Source organism: Lepisosteus oculatus, chromosome 18 (genome assembly GCF_040954835.1).
Source record: "Lepisosteus oculatus isolate fLepOcu1 chromosome 18, fLepOcu1.hap2, whole genome shotgun sequence".
Taxonomy (NCBI): Eukaryota; Metazoa; Chordata; class Actinopteri; order Semionotiformes; family Lepisosteidae; genus Lepisosteus; species Lepisosteus oculatus.
In genome coordinates this window covers 21,377,100-21,398,566 of record NC_090713.1, presented here as the reverse complement: position 1 = coordinate 21,398,566, position 21,467 = coordinate 21,377,100, and the positions used below count along the sequence as shown (strand labels likewise).

General features: G+C 58.6%; 2 protein-coding genes across 2 annotated transcripts; both read left to right on the top strand.

Moving 5' to 3' along the window:
- Window positions 1-4,094: 4,094 nt before the first annotated feature.
- On the top strand, window positions 4,095-17,420 carry LOC102694191 (transmembrane protein 151B-like). Its single transcript, XM_069180337.1, has 2 exons — window positions 4,095-5,183; window positions 12,321-17,420. The coding sequence occupies exons 1-2, from the start codon at window positions 5,124-5,126 to the stop codon at window positions 13,752-13,754; spliced, it is 1,494 nt and encodes a 497-aa protein (XP_069036438.1). The 5' UTR covers window positions 4,095-5,123; the 3' UTR covers window positions 13,755-17,420.
- A 451-nt stretch (window positions 17,421-17,871) lies between these two features.
- Window positions 17,872-19,488, top strand: LOC138224076 (keratin-associated protein 5-4-like; the record flags this gene model as incomplete). Its single annotated transcript, XM_069180338.1, has 1 exon — window positions 17,872-19,488. A coding segment is annotated over one exon (1,113 nt), but the record flags the coding sequence as incomplete, so codon positions are not given.
- Window positions 19,489-21,467: the final 1,979 nt, after the last annotated feature.

Below are 21,467 nucleotides of genomic sequence, written 5' to 3'. Positions count from 1 at the left end.
TCCTCGTCATGGCGCCCAATCCTCTCCCCTTCGGCTGCTGGGAGAGGTGTCAAGTTTGCCTGTAGTACCTATCGATACGTTTTCCTGCAAGATTCACTGGTTAGGTCAGCCGGAACGAGCTCAGCAGATAGTGCCGATGCTGGTGTCGGGACTGGGAAGGGCAGGGATAGGGATCTCCACACCTGCTCACGGGACCTCAGTTGCGTTCCATGCAAAGCATTCCCCAAAAAAACAACAACAACGAGGAATTGTAACTCGGGAAACACCATCCCGACGCCGCCAAACGCCCAAATTCCAATCCAGAAGCCGGCTCGCAGGAAATGACGCAAAACGTTTTACACGTTCGTCAGGTGTGACGAAATGAATGCCTGATGACCTACAAGGCTGAAGAGCGTGAAGTCTAGCAAATTGTAAAACAAAAGTATCTTTACAGCCGAAACGTTGGGCGGCTTTTCAGCACACAACACACGGGAGAGTGCATATGACATCATCGGCGGTACACAACAGCGTGTTGCAAAAAAAAAAGGTTTAAATTAGAGAGATCAAGATAAGGCTGGCCCAGCTGTCCTATTCTTTCGTTTAGAAAGAGTCTGGAAATATGTCCTTACGTCAAATACGGGCCTCTTCCCAGACCGTTCCATCCGACATATGTAATAACGAGATTACGTCAGCGACGCCTGATACTTTTTGTATTTTTTTTTCCCCCAATGGAACTATAAAGTGACCTCACATCTGTCGTCCCAGAAGAAGTGTCAGATGTAGGATCCTTCTCCGTGTGAATCTGCAGATCGGGTACGGAATTTGTTACTCGAGCCTATAGAAACTTGTCTTTTTTTTTTTTAAAGCGTTATTTAAATTCATGAGAATGTGTCCCCAGGCGAAAGGACTTCTCGGGCCTTCCTTTCCAAGCACCGAAGACCCATAACGAAACGATCCCGTCACCTCGGGCCCGCCAGTACTCGGACGGCTCCGTGAGTTCGGCCCAGTGTTGTGCCTCAGGTACGGACTGGGCTGAGGGGCGCCTCGGGGGAGGTCCTGACGCTGCCCTCTACACCTGGGGCTCAGTCACGGGCCACCTGTCCCCCCGTCAGCGGGATGAGAGACCAGACCTGACGCGTCCTTTTTTTGGTCCAGCCTCGGAGAGTTTTCTAGGTTTGTAGGCGGGCTAGATTTGGAATGCGCTCATACACGCGGAGGGGGAGGGGGGTCCCCGTTGCCTCGTGTACAAGCCCCCCACCCCCCTTCCTCCTCGCGATTGGCCTGCGGATCAAGGTCCGACCTGATTTTTCCGAGAGAAGCTCGAGGCGAGGATCGAGCACAGCCGAGCGCTCCCAGGGGGCCCCGCGCCGTGGGGCGTGACGTCAGATGTCGCCGCGCCCGCCCGATGACAACATACAGCCTACCCCCCTCGTGTCCCCGTTAATTGCCCTATTTCTCGTGGGGAACACGTCACGTACTGTATATCTGCTATCCAGCGCATGAACTCCATCTATACACCTGTATGACTCAACACACTGGCGGGGGGCCGATACATATACAGTATGAAACACTCTGCCATCGTTAGAAAGTAGCACACGTGTTGAATAAGACAGCAGAAGCGTTGTTCCGGCCCGTGTAATGACATACTGTGCTGTCTCGTAACTGCGTCACACACACCCCCTGCGAGCTCGCCGGGCTGCGCTGACGTCACCCCAGGCGAGGGCGCGTGGGGGTGGTTGCGAGACCGAGCCGCTCGCGGCGCGGGGCACGTCCCGTCGCTATGGAAACCGAGCGGAGTCCCAAGAGGTGACATCATAGTCGTCGCAGGGAGCGCACGGCCCTGGCAGACAGGCAGGGGAGAACAGGAGAGGAAAAGCCGGGAGAAAGGGAGATGCGTCTCGTCTGCGGGACTGGAAACAAAAGAACCATTTTCTCCCAGACAACGATCTGACAGACAGGGGGGCAGGGTGGCCCCGGGTTCAATTCCGGACCCGGGGTGCTGTCTGTGTGGAGTCTGCGTGTTCGTGTGGGTTTCCTCCCACAGTCCAGAGACGGGCTGGGGGGTTAATTACCTTCTGGGGGAAACTGGCCCTGGTGTCAGTGTGTGTGTGTGTGTGTCCTGTGATGGACTGGCCCTGGTGTGAGTGAGTGTGTGTGTGTGTGTGTGTCCTGTGATGGACTGGCCCTGGTGTGAGTGAGTGAGTGTGTGTGTTTCTGTGTGTGAGTGTGTGTGTCTTGTGATGGACTGGCCCTGGTGTGAGTGTGTGTGTCTGTGTGTGTGTGTGAGTGTGTGTGTGTCCTGTGATGGACTGGCCCTGGTGTGAGTGTGTGTGTTTCTGTGTGTGTCCTGTGATGGACTGGCCCTGGTGTGAGTGTGAGTGTGTGTGTGTGTGTGTGAGTGTGTGTGTGTCCTGTGATGGACTGGCCCTGGTGTGAGTGTGTCCGGCGTCCTGTCCAGGGTGTGTCCTGCTTTGTGCCCGTTGCTTGCTGGGATAGGCTCCAGCCCCCCGTGACCCTGTACTGGGTGGAGTGGTGGGGAAATGGGGGGGGTGGTCTAGTTCTAGCAGCACGTTGCAGGGAGCCCGAGAGACCCCAGATCCCCCGGCCAGTCTGCCTCCGCGGGGAGACCTGTCAGGACTCGCTGTACCCCCCCAGGAAAGACCCCCCCAGCCTCTCCCCAGTCCGCTCCGCCCAGGTCTCCAGGGAGTGAGACCGGCTCTTCCGGACCAGGTCAGGGGTCAGAGGTCACGTGAGCCCCTGACCCCTGACCTGGGCTGCTCCGGGGGGTGTGGGCCGAGCCGGGCCGGGCCTGGTGTCAGGGGTGGGCGTGGCTGCTCTCTTGCCGGCTCACGTTTCAGGTGAGCAGCTGTGCAGCTCGGTTGCCCAGCAACCCGTCCCAGGCGGCGCCGCGAGACCAGCCCCCGGGAGCACCTGCCCGTCGCCTTGGCAACAGGAGTCGCGGGAGCTGCGCGCAGACAGGTGCAGCCCCGTCATCAACACACCGAGGACAACACCCCCAAATACAGGGGTCCCCAACTTTCATCCTGGAGGGGATGCTGTGTCTGCAGCAGGGCTGTCCAGTCCTGGTTCAGGAGGGGTCAGTGTGTCTGCAGCAGGGCTGTCCAGTCCTGGTCCAGGAGGGGGTCAGTGTGTCTGCAGCAGGGGTGTCCAGTCCTGGTCCAGGAGGGGTCAGTGTGTCTGCAGCAGGGCTGTCCAGTCCTGGTCCAGGAGGGGTCAGTGTGTCTGCAGCAGGGGTGTCCAGTCCTGGTCCTGCAGGGGTCAGTGTGTCTGCAGCAGGGCTGTCCAGTCCTGGTCCAGGAGGGGTCCGTGTATCTGCAGCAGGGGTGTCCTGTCCTGGTCCAGGAGGGGTCAGTGCGTCTGCAGCAGGGCTGTCCAGTCCTGGTCCAGGAGGGGTCAGTGTGTCTGCAGCAGGGGTGTCCAGTCCTGGTCCAGGAGGGGTCAGTGCGTCTGCAGCAGGGCTGTCCAGTCCCGGTCCAGGAGGGGGTCAGTGTGTCTGCAGCAGGGCTGTCCAGTCCCGGTCCAGGAGGGGTCAGTGTGTCTGCAGCAGGGCTGTCCAGTCCTGGTCCAGGAGGGGTCAGTGTGTCTGCAGCAGGGCTGTCCAGTCCAGCCCTGTTGTTGAAGCCGATACCCTGGCTTCTCTCCAGACACAGCTAGATGAGCTCCTGGGATCAAGTAGCTACTACCAAACACCCCGAAGAGCTGAACCTCTAGTGTGTCAGCGGTCCCGTGAGCACCGAGAAGAGGGATCCTTGCCTTACACAGAGAATTGTGGGTGTGTGGAACAGCCTCTCCAGCCTCAGTGGGGATTCCGGGGAAACAGGGGATCCCTGCAGAGACCCCGAGCTGTGATTCCCGGTCCCCGTCAGTGTCTCAGAGTGAGATGGGAGATCGGGGCCCACTGGCACGGAGCCCACAGCGCAGAGATCGGCTTCCGCACCACGGAGCCGCTGATGGTCCAGAAACATCTTCTGTGACCCCGACAGCGCGTAACCCCAGGTCCCCCCCCCGCTGCCCGAAACCGGCTCGGGGGAGTCACACGCCAGAAACCCACATCCACGAGTTGTTTGGGTTTTTTTTTAAATAAAATAAAATAAAAGTCGACTGGATTGTTCAGGCTCCTGTCTCCGGCGGCCCCAGGTGTGTGACGTCAGTGCCCGCGGCAGGCAGGGGGGGCGAGCGCGAGCTGGCGAAGGCGGCGCGCGCGTGTGTGTGTGTGGAGAGAGAGAGAAGGAGCGACGGGAGACACATAAAAGCAACACGCAGCTCGGGGGGAGAGAGGCGGCCCCACGCAAAACACACCTCGCTGCTCCGGCAACACTCACACGTGCGCGCGCGCGCGTGCAGAAGGGGGGGCGGACAGGGAGAGGAGAGAAAGAAAAGCGCGAGGACAGGGCTGTGCGCCGCGAGCGAAGGCGCGAGACATCACGGGTCCCGAGGAAGCGGAGAGAGAGGGAGAGAGAAGAGGAGGAAGAGGAGGAGGAGCAGCCCGAGTCAAGGTGTGCGAGGACACCGAGAGAGAGAGAGAAAGAGAGAGAGAGAGAGAGCTGGGAACGCGGGGAGGAGAATCCGGTGAGACGCGTCCCTTCTGGCGAGAAAACTCTCCCACCCGCAACAATCTGGACCCTGCCGTCACGCTGCTGTGACGGGTGGGGGTCTGTCAGCCAGGGTGACAAGAACACAACCACCACCACAACAACAACAACAACAACAACAACAACTGGACCCTCCAACAACAGAGGCAGAGAGAGAGAGAAGCGCGGACGTCTTTCTGGTCGTGTGATCGGACCCGATTCCGAGACGCCCTCCAGCTCCTCCGCCTCCGGACGGACCGGCCGTCCCAGCCCGGCTGGTGCCGACCCCCGCCGTCCCGCCCGGACCCTGTCCGCAGCGCCAGCGGCCCCGGGGCGGGAGGGGGCGCCGGCGGAGGAAGAGGAGCAGCAGGAGGAGGAGGAAGAGGAGGGGGATATGCGCGCCTCCCCCGGCCGGACGGTCCACCAGCAGCCAGCGAGCCGCCAGCGCCGCGGAGCCCCGGATGGGGTGAGCCCGGCCCGGGGACCCCGCCTCACGCAGTCCGAGCCGGGCTGGGGGGCCCGCCGGGGCGAGGGGAGCCCCCCGGGGAGAGGATGCAGGGGGTGACGGTGACCGGAGAGGCGCCCACGCTGAGCCAGGAGGGGAGAGAGGAGGTGGGTGCCGCGCACACACACACACACACGCCCTGCGTGGGAAAGGACACGGCCCGTGGAGTCGAGGACGGGCGGTTCACCCGTGCAGGACACGGGGGGGGTGGGGTCGGGCTCTGTCCTGTGTCTCTGTGTGTGAGTGAGTGTGTGTGTTGGGGGGTCCCCGGACGCGCGTGGGTCTGTGTATTGATGGCGGGCTGGGCTGGGCTGGGCTGGGCAGGGGAGAGTGGGTCCGTGGGTCCGTGGGAGGAGGGGGGGGGCGGCGCTGGTATCGGTCTGCAGGGGAGTCAGGTGTCCCCGTGACCCTGTCCAGAGACATCGGACCCCCAACTCCGTCCCCCGCGCCCGCGCCCGTGCCCGATCGAGGTGTGCGTGACTCTCGCCGCCCGCCCTCCAGCGGGGCCCGGCCGCTGTCCGCTCGGGGGGTCGGTCGCTCCTGCCGGCGCTGGGGGGCTCTTCTGCATTGCAGCAGGCGCGCGCGCCCGGTCTCCCCGCGGCCTCCGCCTCCGCCTCGCGCGGTCGCCCCGCAACCGGCTCCTCGCGTGAGGGGGGTGGGAGGAGGCGCGTGGCGGAGGAGCTGCTGGCACGGGGGTCCCGAGTTGTGGTTGGTGGGGGGAAGAAATACGCACGGGCTAAACAAAGCACCGTTTTTTAACCATCAAAAGCAAGGCGGGTTTCTGCTCGTACCAAGTTCGTGTTTATCGTCAGTCCGCGCGTCGTGCCGCCCGGAAGCGTAATGCCGTGTCTGGCTGTCGCTGCAGGACAAAAAAGGCGTTTCCAAAAACTTACAGACGAGTCCGGCCCCGGGGGTGCTGTCTGGGTGGAGTCTGCATGTTCTCCTCGTGTTCGCGCTGGTCTCCTCCCACAGTCCAGAGACAGGCTGGGGGGTTAATGGGCTCCTGGGAAAACTGGCGCTGGTGGGAGTGTGTGTGTCCTGTGATGGACTGGCGTCCTGTCCAGGGCGTATCCTGCCTTGTGCCTGTTGCTTGCTGGGATAGACTCCAGCTCCCCCGTGACCCTGTACTGGGTGAGGTCGTTAGAAATAATAATACACTCCTGACACTTCTAGAGCTCTTTACTGGACCCCCCACTCAGAGCTCTGTACAGGTCATGGGGATCCCCTCCACCCCCAGCAGTGTGTACCCCCACCTGGATGAGGCGCCAGTCCGCTCCCCACACCCCAGCTCTCAGTGGGGAGGAGAGCAGAGTGATGGAGCCCGTTCAGAGAGGGGGGTTATTAGGAGGCCATGATGGGTACAGACCAGGGGGGAATTTGGCCAGGACACTGGGGTAACACCCCTACTCTTCTCGAGAAACACCCTGGGGTTTTTAATGACCACAGAGAGTCAGGACCTCGGTTTGACGTCTCACCCGAAGGACGGCGCCTGTTTACAGTCTAGTGTCCCCCGTCACTATACTGGGGCATCAGGACCCACACAGACCGCAGGGTGAGCGCCCCCTGCTGGCCCCACTAAATTGCAGGGATGGAGCCCAGGCTGTAAACCCGTGAACTCGTGACTGTGTGGGGTGTTTTCAGTGGGAGCTGTTACCCACATCGCTACCCTCTCCGTCTCGGCAATAACCAGGGAAGCCCGCCGGCAGCACTGCTAGATTCTGTCTGACCGCGTTTTACAGAACGACTCGATAGCGCCCCCTGGAGTCTACGAACCGGTCTCACACATCTTGCCCAAAAAAATGTATTTGTATAGATATGTGGTACAATGGTGTTTCACCTTAGACTCACAGAGTTGTCCCAGGAGAGGGGCTGTCCAGTCCGGGTCCAAACCAGTGCCCTGTTCATACCGACGCCAAGGGTTCGGCTCAAAGAACTTGTTTCAGTCTCTCCTCGACATGCCGGGAGTCATGCGGTATCGGCCACGCCCACAGTGGGAGTGGCACCGGGCCGGCCACGCCCACAACGGGAGTGACACTGAACGAGACCCGCCCACAACGGGAGTGGTACTGACTCTCCCACAACAGACCCGAATAAGAGCTCAGCTGCAGCAAAACCCAACAGACACGGTGTTCCTCCGGCATCCGGGCTCGGGATCCTGGGATAGAGGCACGGTGTGGTCTCTGAGACCCGGGAGTCACAAGGATATCCGCCGCGGGGGCCGCCGGTGCAGAATGGCCGCCGCGTGTCTCCCAGGAAAGTTCAAACGTCCTTCGACACGCTAAGTAAACCGGTCGTCCCCGGCATACCTAGCGCAGATCGGCGAGCCCCTGGGCGACCGCGGGACTCCCGTCCCGTCGTTTTCGCCAAAACCCCCCCGATCCAAGCCTTGGGACACACTGCTGGGAAGAGCTATGGATACTCGGATCTCCCCCGAGCGCCGAACAAGAAAACAGGGAAATAAGGTGACAAGGCCAAACAGGACCCCCCCCCCAAAAAAAAACACCATTACTGCTTAAACCTGCCCCCCCCTCCTCCCTTCATACCCCCCTTGCCCCTGTCTTTGTCCCTGCAGCCTGCCCTTACAGCTGCCCCCCCCGTTATATAAACACCTGCGCTGGGACACGGAGACGACACAGTCAGCATTTGCAGCGGTCAGGACAGGACAGCGGGGGGGGGTTTGAGCGCCCCTGCCTCAGCAGATCTGCCTCTGCAACCCTCAGCATCACTGCCTCCAACACCGGGAGACAGACAGAAAGAGTCCCACCCAGAGAGAGACAGTCAGAAGGAATCAAACACAGATGGACAGGCGGAGGCAGATACACACAGATGGGCAACAGCAGTGAGACACAGCTAGATAGACGTTTTTTCCTTGTGGAGTGCCGTGTTTGTCAGTAATGACTCCTGACTTGGGTCCTGTGCTCTAATTAGATAAAGCCGTTTGGTGCTATATAAAGGTGTGTCCAGATTTAGCTCAGCAGGGATTGTAAGGTCCCTGGTATGAACTGCGATGACCTCCCTCTCCATTTGGGGTCAGGTCACCTCGTGAATCAGGAACAGTCCTCACACTGAGCCCTGAAAGGAGTGGCAGCACTCTGATCTGCTCTGGGTCTTACAGTGCTATCAATCAGACTCCCAATGCACTGCAGTCTGATCCACTCTGGGGGTCTTACAGTGCTATCAATCAGATTCCCAATGCACTGCAGTCTGATCTGCTCTCGGTCTTACAGTGCTATCAATCAGATTCCCAATGCACTGCAGTCTGATCCACTCTGGGTCTTACAGTGCTATCAATCAGATTCCCAATGCACTGCAGTCTGATCCACTCTGGGTCTTACAGTGCTATCAATCAGATTCCGAATCCACTGCAGTCTGATCCACTCCAGGTGTGACAGTGCTGTCAGTCAGACTCCCAGTGCCCAGCAGTCTGATCCGCTCCAGGTGTGACAGTGCAGTCAGTCAGACTCCCAGTGCGCAGCAGCCTGATCCACCCCAGGTGTGACAGTGCTGTCAGTCAGACTCCCAGTACATAGCAGTCTGATCAACACCGGATTTTACAGTGCTGTCAGTCACAGTCCTGCTACACTCTGGTGAAGCAGATGTTTCCTTCTGATAATCTGTCTGACTCCATTGACTTTCAGAGGAAGTCTGTGACCATTTAGTAAAAATGAAGTAAGATATAAGAACCTTGGAGCGTACTGTAGAGGGAAACTGCAGATTTATGTGATGGGGCTAATTGGTACTTACTGCATAGCACTGCTCTGCAGTGGAGACTGTACTGGACAACAGTGGTCTACAGTGGACTGGATTCAACTGGACTGGTCTGTACTGGACAACAGAGCTATACAGTGGACTGAATTCAACTGGACTGGTCTGTACTGCACAGCAGTGGTCTACAGTGGACTTGATTCAACTGGACTGTTCTGTACTGCACAGCAGTGGTCTACAGTGGACTGGATTCAACTGGACTGGTCTGTTCTGGACAACAGTGATCTACAGTGGACTGGATTCAACTGGACTGGTCTGTACTGGACAGGAGTGGTCTACAGTGGACTGGATTCAAGTGGACTGGTCTGTACTGGACAACAGAGCTATACAGTGGACTGGATTCAACTGGACTAGTCAGTTCTGCGCAGCAGTGGTCTACAGTGGACTGGATTCAACTGGACTAGTCTGTACTGGACAGCAGTGGTCTACAGTGGATTGGATTCAACTGGACAGCAGTGGTCTACAGTGAACTGGATTCAACTGGACTGGTCTGTACTAGACAGCAGGCTCTCCTGGACCCTGGAGGTCACTTACCTCTGGACAGAGACAGCGGACACTGAGCCCTGGATACAATCAGCCATCAGGGACACAAACAAAGGAAAACCTGGAGCGGATCAGCCTGCTGTGCAATGGGCTTGCGTTCATCTCCGTTTTTACATGGAGTCCATCTTGCTGCCCAGCCCTCTGTGACGCTAAGCCATCCATCTCCCGGCCCATCGATCGGCACATTAAGAACGCATCCATCTCCAATTAGCGCAGCGTCCCTCACAAGCCACCTCTCCGATCGATTCCCACCAGGAGGAGCACGAGCGCAGGATGCAGGGGCTCCCACCGAAAGCCCAGCTCCTAATCGAAAGCGCTGGGTTCGGCTGGGGAAAGGACAGCCTCTCCGAGCCCCCCGAGACCTGCCAGCGAGCACGTCCGTGACCTACCGAGACACGAACTGCGCACACGGGGGAGTGCGGTCACTTCTTCTGAGAAGGGGCGGGGGAAAACGGGGGAAAAACCTTCAAGGCATGTTTGATAAATTGTAAAACGTTACAGACACTTAAGCGCTATACCGCCATTAACGGGGAACTGCAAGGCTGTTTTCATATTTCGGGGTTAGAAAGAATCGGCAGTGATGCGCGCATTTCAAACTGCAATGACAGTAAACTGCACACAGTCACTTGTCAAAGCCATTGACATCACAGAAGAGAGGAGATTTCCAGGTCTGCTCAGCGCCATGTCCTGGGATTCAGCAGGACTTCCGGCCCTGTGACACTGTAAACAAGCAGGCTGGTGGATCCAGCTCTTCTAATCCAGTAGAAATACTGCTCTCCTCTCCCAGACGGTTTCACTGGCAAATACTCCTCACTGGTTAACTCTGCCTGTGGATCACGCTGGGACATTTCTGCGGTGAAATGTCTGCTGCACAACCTGTACTTATTCGCTCGTACATCTCAGTCCATTAGTCAGTACAGGGACTAGTGAGCAGGAAGGGCTGCTGCACATCTCAGTACATTAGTCAGTACAGGGACTAGTGAGCAGGAAGGGCTGGTTCACAGCTCTGTACATTAGTCATCACAGTGACTAGTGAGCAGGAAGGGCTGGTTCACATCTCAGTCCATTAGTCATCACAGTGACTAGTGAGCAGGAAGGGCCGCTTCACGTCGCAATTCATGGGAACTCGAATGTACTTGCACAAATTTCACGAGTTTGTGCATAATTCAAAACGTGCTTTTTTTCTTTCTCCTGCGGCGTCAGCGAATGTATTTGGTAACCGAGAAGTAACGGGTCCGAGAAACTGGGACTGCAGCTCAGGCGCGGACTCCGTGCGCGGTCTCTGAACGGCGCGGACACAGAGAGGCTCGCTCGCTTGTGGCTCCCTGCCCCCTCCTGTGGCTTTTCAGACGGGGCTCGCGATGTAGCTGCGCGGAGCAGAAGGCAGTAAAAGCATCCGGGCGGATTTTTGACTCCGTAGTGAGGGGGCTGCTCCATCCATGGGTCGTCCGCTGCTGCTGGCTGGCTGGCTGGCTCTGTTGTGGTTTAGGCTTAGGCTGCACTACCGCGGCCGTCCACCGGGGCCCCATGCGGCAGTAGAGAGCAGCCTGCCCTGAGAGGTAGAGTCCTGTTACTGCGCAGTACAGCACACGTGTTGGGTTACAGCTATGAGACCCCTTAGGGATCCTTAGGGATCACCGCAAGAGGCTGTTTTTCCAAAAAGGAGGGTGGAAGAAGGGGGGGGGGGGGGGGCCTTCAGCGACCCTGAAAACATGACAGGAGAAAATGACACACTTAATCGTGGCAGGCAGTGGTAACTGGAACTGGGTTATTCACTTCTTGTTTTCATGCTCACTTGCAGTCATTGGGTCTCTCGAAAAAATCCTTTCAAAGCAGTTTCTAGTTCCTGTTTTTGTCCACGGAGGTCAAAGGAACGCGCACACGTCAGCGACGCGTCCCATCGGGGCGCAAAACGACGCACAAGCGTGCACTGCGCAGGGAGAGACAGATCAATGCTTTTCCGCTGCCGTTCCTATTAATCGGCAGCAATTTGGAATCAATTTCCGCAACGATGACTGATCAAGAGCAATCAGGGGCCGATTAAGCAGAGCAACGCATCATCCTCGTTAGTGTGTCTGCTCCCTGCCCGTCCACACTGGGACTGCCCGATCAGCGCCGAGCTGAAGGCCTGGGCATCTCTCCTTGAGCAGCAGGTGAAAGAGGAGACGTGGGGGCTGTTTCTGAAGAAAGAGTCCTTGACGTTGGGCAGCTTTTACTAAAATCGATCTTTCATTAACAGCACGTTTCTGTCTCTCTCTGTGTCTCTCTCCCTCTCTCCCCCCACCATCCCCTCTTCCTCTCCTCGGCCATTCTCTCCCCTGGCAACCCCTTCCCTCCCTGCATTCCTCCTGCTTCTCCTCCTCCCCCCCCACTCTTCCTCTCACCTCAACCCTCTCCTCTCCTTCCGTCCCCGCCCCCCCCCCCTGAATTCAATTCTCCGCCCACCCCACCCCTCCGTGTCCCTCCCCCGGCCTCTGTCCACGCCCACTCTCCCCTTCTACGCCCCCCCCAACCCCTCTTCTCCATTCCCCGCCCTCCCCCCCTCATCCTGTCCCCTCCCCCTATATTCAATTCACTGCCTACCCCACCCTTTTCTGCCCCCCCGCCCCCAATCCCCGCCCACATCCGACCCACTGCCCCCTTCTATGTCCCCTCCCCTCTATCCTACACCACGCCCACCCACTCTTCCATGCCCCGCCCCCTATCTCCCATGTCCCGCCCCTGTATCATATGCCCCGCCCCCTGTCCCCCATGCCCAACCCCTATCCACAACGCCACGCCCCCTATCTACCATGCCCCGCCCCTGTCTCCCATGCCCCGCCCCTATCCACCATGCCCCGCCCCCTATCTCACATGCCCCGTCCCTATCCCCCATGCCCCGCCCCCTGTCCCCCATGCCCCGCCCACCCCCGCCTTCCCGTGTCTCCGCCCAGCAGCAGAGACCCCTCAAGCAGTCTCTGAGCGGCTCGCTGTGCCGGGAGTCCCACTGGAAGTGCCTGGTCCTGACCCTCCTGATGTACGGCTGCTTCGGCGTGCTCGGCTGGTGCAGCCTGTACCGCGTCACCGTGCTGGCGGCGGACAGCAGCTACTTCGGCGAGGCCCGGCTCTACCACGACAGCCCCTGCTCCAACGGCTACGTCTACATCCCGCTGGCCTTCCTGGCCATGCTCTACGTGGTCTACCTGGTGGAGTGCTGGCACTGCCACTCCAAGGGCGCCGCGCTGCCCCGCGTGGAGATCAGCGCCGTCTACGAGCGCGTGCAGCGCCTCCAGCAGGCCACCCCCTGCATCTGGTGGAAGGCCATCAGCTACCACTACATCCGCCGCACTCGGCAGGTGACCCGCTACCGCAACGGGGACGCCTACACCACCACGCAGGTCTACCACGAGCGCGTCAACACCCACCTGGCCGCCTCGGAGTTCGACTACGCCCGGCACGGGGTCAAGGACGTGTCCAAGGAGCTGCTGGGCCTGCACGACTACCCCGCCACCCGCCTGCGCTTCACCAAGTGCTTCAGCTTCGCCGGCGCCCAGGCCGAGACCGCCTACCTGACCCAGCGCGCCCGCTTCTTCGCCGACAACGAGGGCCTGGACGACTACATGGAGGCCCGGGAGGGCATGCACCTGAAGAACGTGGACTTCCGCGAGCACATGGTGGCGTTCCCCGACCCGGCCCGCGCCCCCTGGTACACACGCCGCCGCGTCTTCTGGGGGGCCTCCTTCCTGCTGCTGTCCTGGCCCCTGCGGGTGGTGGCGGAGTACCGGACCGCCTACGTGCACTACCACGTGGAGAAGCTCTTTGGCCTGGACGAGGGGGCGCCGGCCACGCCGGAGGAGCCCGGCGGGGGGGGCGGCGGGGGCAGCCGGCGCATCTCGCGGGTCAACACGGTGGACGTGACCGAGCTGGAGTGGCACATCCGCTCCAACCAGCAGCTGGTGCCCAGCTACTCGGAGGCCGTCCTCATGGACCCGGCGGCCGTGCGCGGCTGCCGCCGCTGCCGCCGCTCCGCCAGCAGCGGCTCCCTGCCCTCCCGCGGCGGCCGGGCCGGCGCCGGCGCCAACGCCAACGCGGCGCGGGGCGCCCGCCTGCCCTTCAGCCGCAGCCGGTTCTCCCTGGGCATCCTGCAGCCCCCGCGGCCGGCGCGGCTCTTCCGCAGCCTGAGCGGCCTGGCGGGCGCCGAGGAGAGCCGCGCCCTGGGGCGGGGCTGGGGGGAGGGGGAGGAGGAGGAGGAGGAGGAGGAGGAGAGGCCCCCGCCTTACCAGGAAGCGCTCCTCTTCCCCGTGCTCATCGTGCACGGCGAGGAGAGCTGCCACCGGGACCGGGGCTGTGGCGCCGCCCTGGTGCCCGCGCCCGGCGGTACGCCGCTATGATCCGGGCGGAGAGGAGAGGAGGAGGAGGAGGGGGGGCCGGAGAGGAAGCAGCAGGCGGGGCCTCTCTCCCTTTCCCTTTTCCCCCGCTTCTCTTCTTCGTCCGCGGAACGGGAAAACAAAAAAACGACGGGATTTTCTGCCGAAGCGGGGGGGGGGGTGGTCTCCTGGAACTCTTCGGTTGATCCTGCCGGAAACGTGTCCCGGCCCGAGAGCCGGGGCGTTCCGTGCTTGTTCCCTGTTCCGAATGCGGGAAAGGAATTCCCGGAATGCGATTGGACAAAGCAGGAGCCGTGCCGTGTGGAATCCAAGCCGGTGGACTACAAGAGGCGCTACCAGACCCGTCTCTCCCCCCCCGAGACCACAACAGACACGTAAACAAGGAGAAAGCCTGTCAGGAGAATCAAACGAGCACAGAGCGCAGAACACTCAGGATGGTTTTCCCGCCGGGGAAAGAAAAACATACCGCCACCCCACGACCCCCCCCTTGCACTTTGGGGGGGGGAACCTGCTTCCGAAGGAATGACAGGGCGGGAGGAAGAGGCCTTGCCATAGGAGAAAGAAAAATTCCCAAAGCATCCGACATCACGACCAGTTCATCCCAGCCAGTGGAGAGCTTGAGGAAGGGAATGCTGAAATGCCTTTTCCCATTTCCCAGCAATGCACCATTCCCATGGGAACCTGTAATCTGGGGACACAGTGCCTGTGATCTGGGGACACAGTGTCTGTGATCTGGGGACACAGGGTGCCTGTAATCTGGAGACACAGTGCCTGTAATCTTGGGACACAGGGTGCCTGTAATCTAGGAACACAGTGCCTGTAATCTGGGGACACAGGGCGCCTGTAATCTGGGGACACAGTGTCTGTGATCTGGGGACACAGGGTGCCTGTAATCTGGAGACATAGTGCCTGTGATCTGGAGACACAGGGTACCTGTAATCTAGAGACGCAGTGTCTGTGATCTGGAGACAAAGGGTGCCTGTAATCTGGGGACACAGTGTCTGTGATCTGGGGACACAGGGTGCCTGTAATCTGGGGACACAGTGTCTGTGATCTGGGGACACAGGGTGCCTGTAATCTGGAGACATAGTGCCTGTGATCTGGAGACACAGGGTACCTGTAATCTAGAGACGCAGTGTCTGTGATCTGGAGACACAGGGTGCCTATGATCTGGGGACACAGGGTCTGTGATCTGGGGACACAGGGTGGCTGTGATCTGGAGACACAGTGCCTGTGATCTGGAGACACAGTGCGCCTGTAATCTGGGGACAGAGGGTGCCTGTAATCTGGGGACAGAGGGTGCCTGTGATCTGGAGACACAGTGTCTGTGATCTGGGGACACAGGGCACCTGTAATCTGAGGACACAGTGTCTGTGATCTGGGGACACAGGGTGCCTGTAATCTGGGGACAGAGGGTGCCTGTAATCTGGGGACACATTGCCTGTAATCTGGGGACACAGGGTGCCTGTAATCTGGGGACAGAGGGTGCCTGTAATCTGAGGACACAGTGTCTGTGATCTGGGGACACAGGGCGCCTGTAATCTGAGGACACAGTGTCTGTGATCTGGGGACACAGGGCGCCTGTAATCTAGGAACACAGTGCCTGTAATCTGGGGACACAGGGCGCCTGTAATCTGGAACACAGTGTCTGTGATCTGGGGACACAGGGTGCCTGTGATCTGGGGACACAGGGTGCCTTTAATCTGGGGACAGAGGGTACCTGTAATCTGGGGACACATTGCCTGTAATCTGGGGACACAGGGTGCCTGTAATCTGGGAACACAGTGCCTGTGATCTGGGGACACAGGGTGCCTGTGATCTGGAACACAGTGCCTGTGATCTGGGGACACAGGGTGACCCTGGTGGCAGTCACCCACAGTGCTCAAGCGCCACGCCTGCCGGTTTTCACTGCAGCTGAGCTCTTTCGTTCGGTTCTGTAGGTGAACCAGCAGGTTCGCTCGGAAAGAGCCTTGGAGAACCCTCCCGGGACGGAGATCTTAAATGACTCAGGAAACGCAGTAGCCGAAAAGGCAACCTCCTCTTCCGTGTTAGGAGCCGAACGTCGCGGATGGGCTCCAAGTGAACCTGTTAGTAGGGCAGCTACGGGTTCGATTATTTAATCAAGCGCTCAGGTGACAAAAAGACCAGCAGGTGTGTGTGTGTGGGGGGGGGGGGTCCCCTCTCAGGAGGCGTCACAGCCCGCCAATGACATAAGCCAGGGCTTGAACCCGAGTCACTCAGGACTGCGAAGTCTTGATGGACTGAGCTCCTCTGGAGACCCAGAATCGATGACCGCTGAGCCGCCATGATCAGGCATCTGGGCCGCTGTGTTCAGCGATCAATTCAAGAATGGCAGGCTGGGTCTCGTTGTTGTCAGCATTAATGGCCCATTACAGTCGTTGCGGTACTGAGCGCTCATGGAGGCCCTGAGCACACTGGGGACCTGCTCACACAAGCTGGGGCTCCTGATGGCGTCTGAGCTGCCTGGGGCTTTGGCACGGCAGTGGAAATCGGGATCGGTGAGCGAGACAGCGCAGTGCCTTTGGACTAGAAGAGGGCATTGCTATTGCTGTGCTGTCCACACCCACCAAGCCTGCGCTTGTCCTGGAGAAGGACTCAGCCGCCAGCTGACCGTGCTCCGAACGTAAAGCACATTTCTGATTTTCCCAGCTGGGAGAATCCCATCGGGGATCAAAGCTCGATGCCCCGGAGACAGGTCCCAGACAGGTCCCAGACAGCCCAGATTTCCGATCCATGTTAATGCACACTGGGCTGTGACGCCCCCTACAGGGTGGCAGAGGGCCACGCGCCCTCCGTGCTCGGGCTGTGGAGTGACTCCAGCTGTATATAATCTCAGCTCAGGCCGGCTGCTGTCTTCATCACCTTGCACAACAAGCCACACGTTTGCAGCATGAAATGGCGGTTGACTAACTTTAATGCCGACAGCTACAACTTGAAATCCAACACTGGGTCGAAAAACTGAACAAAACGTTTTAAACATGTATAGTTACGCATGTTCACTTAGGGACTTAGTAAGGAGCTCAGCTGCAATTGAAACAAGAAGACAGAGGAGTTCCCACACGGAGAGTTAAAAAACTCCTCTCTAAAGCCACAGGAACGATTTGCCTATTAGAGCAGCAGCAGCAGGGTGATCACATAGGAGAGATCAAGCGATCCCAGGGGGTCAAGCGATCCCTGTGGTTGAGTGATCCCAGCGGGCAAGCAATCTCGGTCATCGGGCGACGCCAGTGATCGAGCAATCCCAGTGATCGAGCGATCCCGGTCGTCGAGCAATCCGGCCGATCAAGATCGAGCAATCCCAGTGATCGAGCGATCCCGGTGGTCGAGCGATCCGGCCGATCAAGATCGAGCAATCCCAGTGATCGAGCGATCCCAGTGATCGAGCGATCCGCTCACTCAAGGCAAAATTAAAAGGAAGTTTTTTTTTCAACTGAAGTGAGGGAGGAATGGCGACATCCAAGTCCCTCTCTTCCACCTTTTCTATATTCTATTTATTCTCAGCATCATTTCTATTTCCCTCTCCTCCTACGTGCAAGTTCCTCCGATCTTTCCTTTCCTGCATCGACGGTTTTTTGGGGTTCACTTGTTTCGGGGTTGAGCCGAGCGTGTCACCCTGTCAAAATACTCAATAAACATCCTCAAACACTTCTCCTTCTTGGGTGTCGTTATTCCTTCCGAACAACAGATTCTGCGGCGAGAACAGCGATTTTTCACCCCACACCTAAAACTGGAAAATAGGGCCCAGAGGAGAAGACTTGTTCTCCTCTTCTTCCCCACTTTAGATAAAGCAGCTGCTCTCCAGTATTTTAGGGAGACGCCCCTGTTTTGGGGTCACACTCACCAACTTGCCAGTTTCCTCCCTAGTACGCACCCCCCACATAAGAAAGGGGTGCCCATCTCCAGCTCTGCAAATTCAGGGTGGTCTTGCCAGTGAGGCCTGGATCCATTTAAGGCTCGATTAATGGAAAAACCAAAACACAAGTTAAAACAAATCGGTTCAAGAACGGCTCTGAATCACGGGCCAGAATGTACCAAGAGAAAGCAGACTCCTGAAGTACCGATCACTCAGGAGCCTCTCCAGTCTCTCACACACTCCTGAAACAAGCTCAATTTCAGACTCTCAGCTGGAATCGCACTGCAAAATACATCTGGCCTTGGCTGTGTACTCACCTGTCGCCTTGGCTGTAGCTGTAGCTGTACCTCTGACTGTAGCCTTGGCTGTAGCTGTAGCTCTGCCTGTAGCCTTGGCTGTAGCTGTAGCTCTGACTGTAGCCTTAGCTGTAGCTCTGCCTGTCGCCTTGGCTGTAGCTGTAGCTCTGCCTGTAGCCTTGGCTGTAGCTGTAGCTGTAGCTCTGACTGTAGCCTTGGCTGTAGCTGTAGCTCTGCCTGTAGCCTTGGCTGTAGCTGTAGCTGTAGCTGTAGCTCTGACTGTAGCCTTGGCTGTAGCTGTAGCTGTAGCTGTAGCTCTGCCTGTCGCCTTGGCTGTAGCTGTAGCTCTGCCTGTAGCCTTGGCTGTAGTTGTAGCTGTAGCTCTGACTGTAGCCTTGGCTGTAGCTGTAGCTGTAGCTCTGACTGTAGCCTTGGCTGTAGCTGTAGCTGTAGCTCTGACTGTAGCCTTGGCTGTAGCTGTAGCTGTAGCTCTGACTGTAGCCTTGGCTGTAGTTGTAGCTGTAGCTCTGCCTGTAGCCTTGGCTGTAGCTGTAGCTCTGCCTGTAGCCTTGGCTGTAGTTGTAGCTGTAGCTCTGACTGTAGCCTTGGCTGTAGCTGTAGCTGTAGCTCTGACTGTAGCCTTGGCTGTAGCTGTAGCTCTGCCTTTAGCCTTGGCTGTAGCTGTAGCTGTAGCTCTGCCTTTAGCCTTGGCTGTAGCTGTAGCTGTAGCTCTGCCTGTAGCCTTGGCTGTAGTTGTTGTTGTAACTGTAGCCTTGGCTGTAGCTGTAGCTGTAGCTCTGACTGTAGCCTTGGCTGTAGCTGTAGCTGTAGCTCTGACTGTTGCCTTGGCTGTACCTGTAGCTGTAGCTCTGACTGTAGCCTTGGCTGTAGTTGTAGCTGTAGCTCTGCCTGTAGCCTTGACTGTAGCTGTAGCTGTAGCTCTGACTGTAGCCTTGGCTGTAGTTGTAGCTCTGCCTGTAGTCTTGGCTGTAGTTGTAGCTGTACCTCTGACTGTCGCCTTGGCTGTAGTTGTAGCTGTAGCTCTGACTGTAGCCTTGGCTGAAGTCGTAGGTGTAGCTCTGCCTGTAGCCTTGGCTGTAGTTGTAGCTGTAGCTCTGACTGTAGCCTTGGCTGTAGTTGTAGGTGTAGCTCTGACTGTTGCCTTGGCTATAGCTGTAGCTGTAGCTCTGAATGTAGCCTTGGCTGTAGCTGTAGCTCTGAATGTAGCCTTGGCTGTAGCTGTAGCTCTGATTGTAGCCTTGGCTGTAGCTGTAGTTGTAGCTGTAGCTCTGACTGTAGCCTTGGCTGTAGTTGTAGCTGTATCTCTGACTGTAGCCTTGGCTGTAGCTGTAGGTGTAGCTCTGACTGTAGCTTTGGCTGTAGTCGGTCAGCGACGGAGCTGTGAGTGGACAAGCGGACTTGAGACTGGCCTTAGCAGAGCCACTGCGCAGAAATGCCTGACCTCAGCAGCTTAACTTGTTGTGCAATGTAACCCACCATACTTTACAGCATCGCTGCTTTCAGCTGTACTGGTGTCGGGTCAATAAATCATATTGTGTAAAACAGGGCTCTTCTCTCTGGTCATTGTACTGTGGGGGGGGGGGGGGGAGCGTCTCCCAGGTGGGGGCTGCTGGTGCAGAATGCGTCTCCCAGGTGGGGGCTGCTGGTGCAGAATGAGCACTGTGCGTCTCCCAGGTGGGGCTGCTGGTGCAGAATGAGCACTGTGCGTCTCCCAGGTGGGGGCCACTGGTGCAGAATGAGCACTGTGCGTCTCCCAGGTGGGGGCTGCTGGTGCAGAATGAGCACTGTGCGTCTCCCAGGTGGGGGCTGCTGGTGCAGAATGAGCACTGTGTGTCTCCCAGGTGGGGGCTGCTGGTGCAGAATGAGCACTGTGCGTCTCCCAGGTGGGGGCTGCTGGTGCAGAATGAACACTGTGCGTCTCCCAGGTGGGGGCTGCTGGTGCAGAATGAGCGCTGTACGTCTCCCAGGTGGGGGCTGCTGGTGCAGAATGAACACTGTGCGTCTCCCAGGTGGGGGCTGCTGGTGCAGAATGAGCACTGTGCGTCTCCCAGGTGGGGCTGCGGGTGCAGAATGGCTGTGGCATCTGGAGAAAAGCCAGGGTATCAGCTTCAACAACGTGGCTGGGCAGCTGATTCCCCACCCCCACCACCCTCTGTGTAAAGTAGCGCCCCCTGTCCTGACTGGAGGATCTCCTCCAGCTGTGTCTTGAGAGAAGCCAGGGTATCGGCTTCAACAACATGGCTGGGCAGCTGATTCCCCCCCCCCGTTTAAAGAGCCTGTGCTTGGTTTTCTAAGCTCCACCTGCATGAAAGAGGGAGGCAGCAGGGATCGAGGGAGAGAGAGATGGAGAGAGCCGGTGCAGAGTGCAGAGGGGGAGGGGGAGGACTGTATTGATCAGTTAATGTAGTGCCCCCCCCACGATATCACAGTCACTGCCAGGAACCTCGTGCTCAGGCTCGGGACTCTCTCTCCCTGCTCCCTCTCCCCCCACGCTGCTGATGGAGCCTCGGTGCTGAATAATACATCTCCCGGGCTATAAATACCAGCGGCCGCAGTGCAGAGGAAGCACAGTCTGCTGTGTCACACAGAGGACGTGCTGCAGACACGACGCCCCTTCGAGCACCAGGAAACGGGGCGCAGGCACAAGCGGTACGTTGGTTGGGGGGATCCAGGCGGACACTGGGCACAGGCAGACCCGGCTGCCCAGAGAGGACAGGCTCAGTGACCACAGCCTGGACACAGGCAGACCTGGCTGCCCAGAGAGGACAGGCTCAGTGACCACAGCCTGGACACACACACACACTGGACACAGGCAGACCCAGCTGCCCAGAGAGGACAGGCTCAGTGACCACAGCCTGGACACACACACACACACTGGACACAGGCAGACCCGGCTGCCCAGAGAGGACAGGCTCAGTGACCACAGCCTGGACACACACACACACACACACTGGACACAGGCAGACCCGGCTGCCCAGAGAGGACAGGCTCAGTGACCACAGCCTGGACACACACACACACACACTGGACACAGGCAGACCCGGCTGCCCAGAGAGGACAGGCTCAGTGACCACAGCCTGGACACACACACACACACTGGACACAGGCAGACCTGGCTGCCCAGAGAGGACAGGCTCAGTGACCACAGCCTGGACACACACACACACTGGGCACAGGCAGACCCGGCTGCCCAGAGAGGACAGGCTCAGTGACCACAGCCTGGACACACACAGACACACACTGGACACAGGCAGACCCGGCTGCCCAGAGAGGACAGGCTCAGTGACCACAGCCTGGACACACACACACACTGGACACAGGCAGACCTGACTGCCCAGAGAGGACAGGCTCAGTGACCACAGCCTGGACACACACACACACACACACACACACACACACACACACACTGGACACAGGGAGACCCGGCTGCCCAGAGAGGACAGGCTCAGTGACCACAGCCTGGACACACACACACTGGACACAGGCAGACCCAGCTGCACAGAGAGGACAGGCTCAGTGACTACA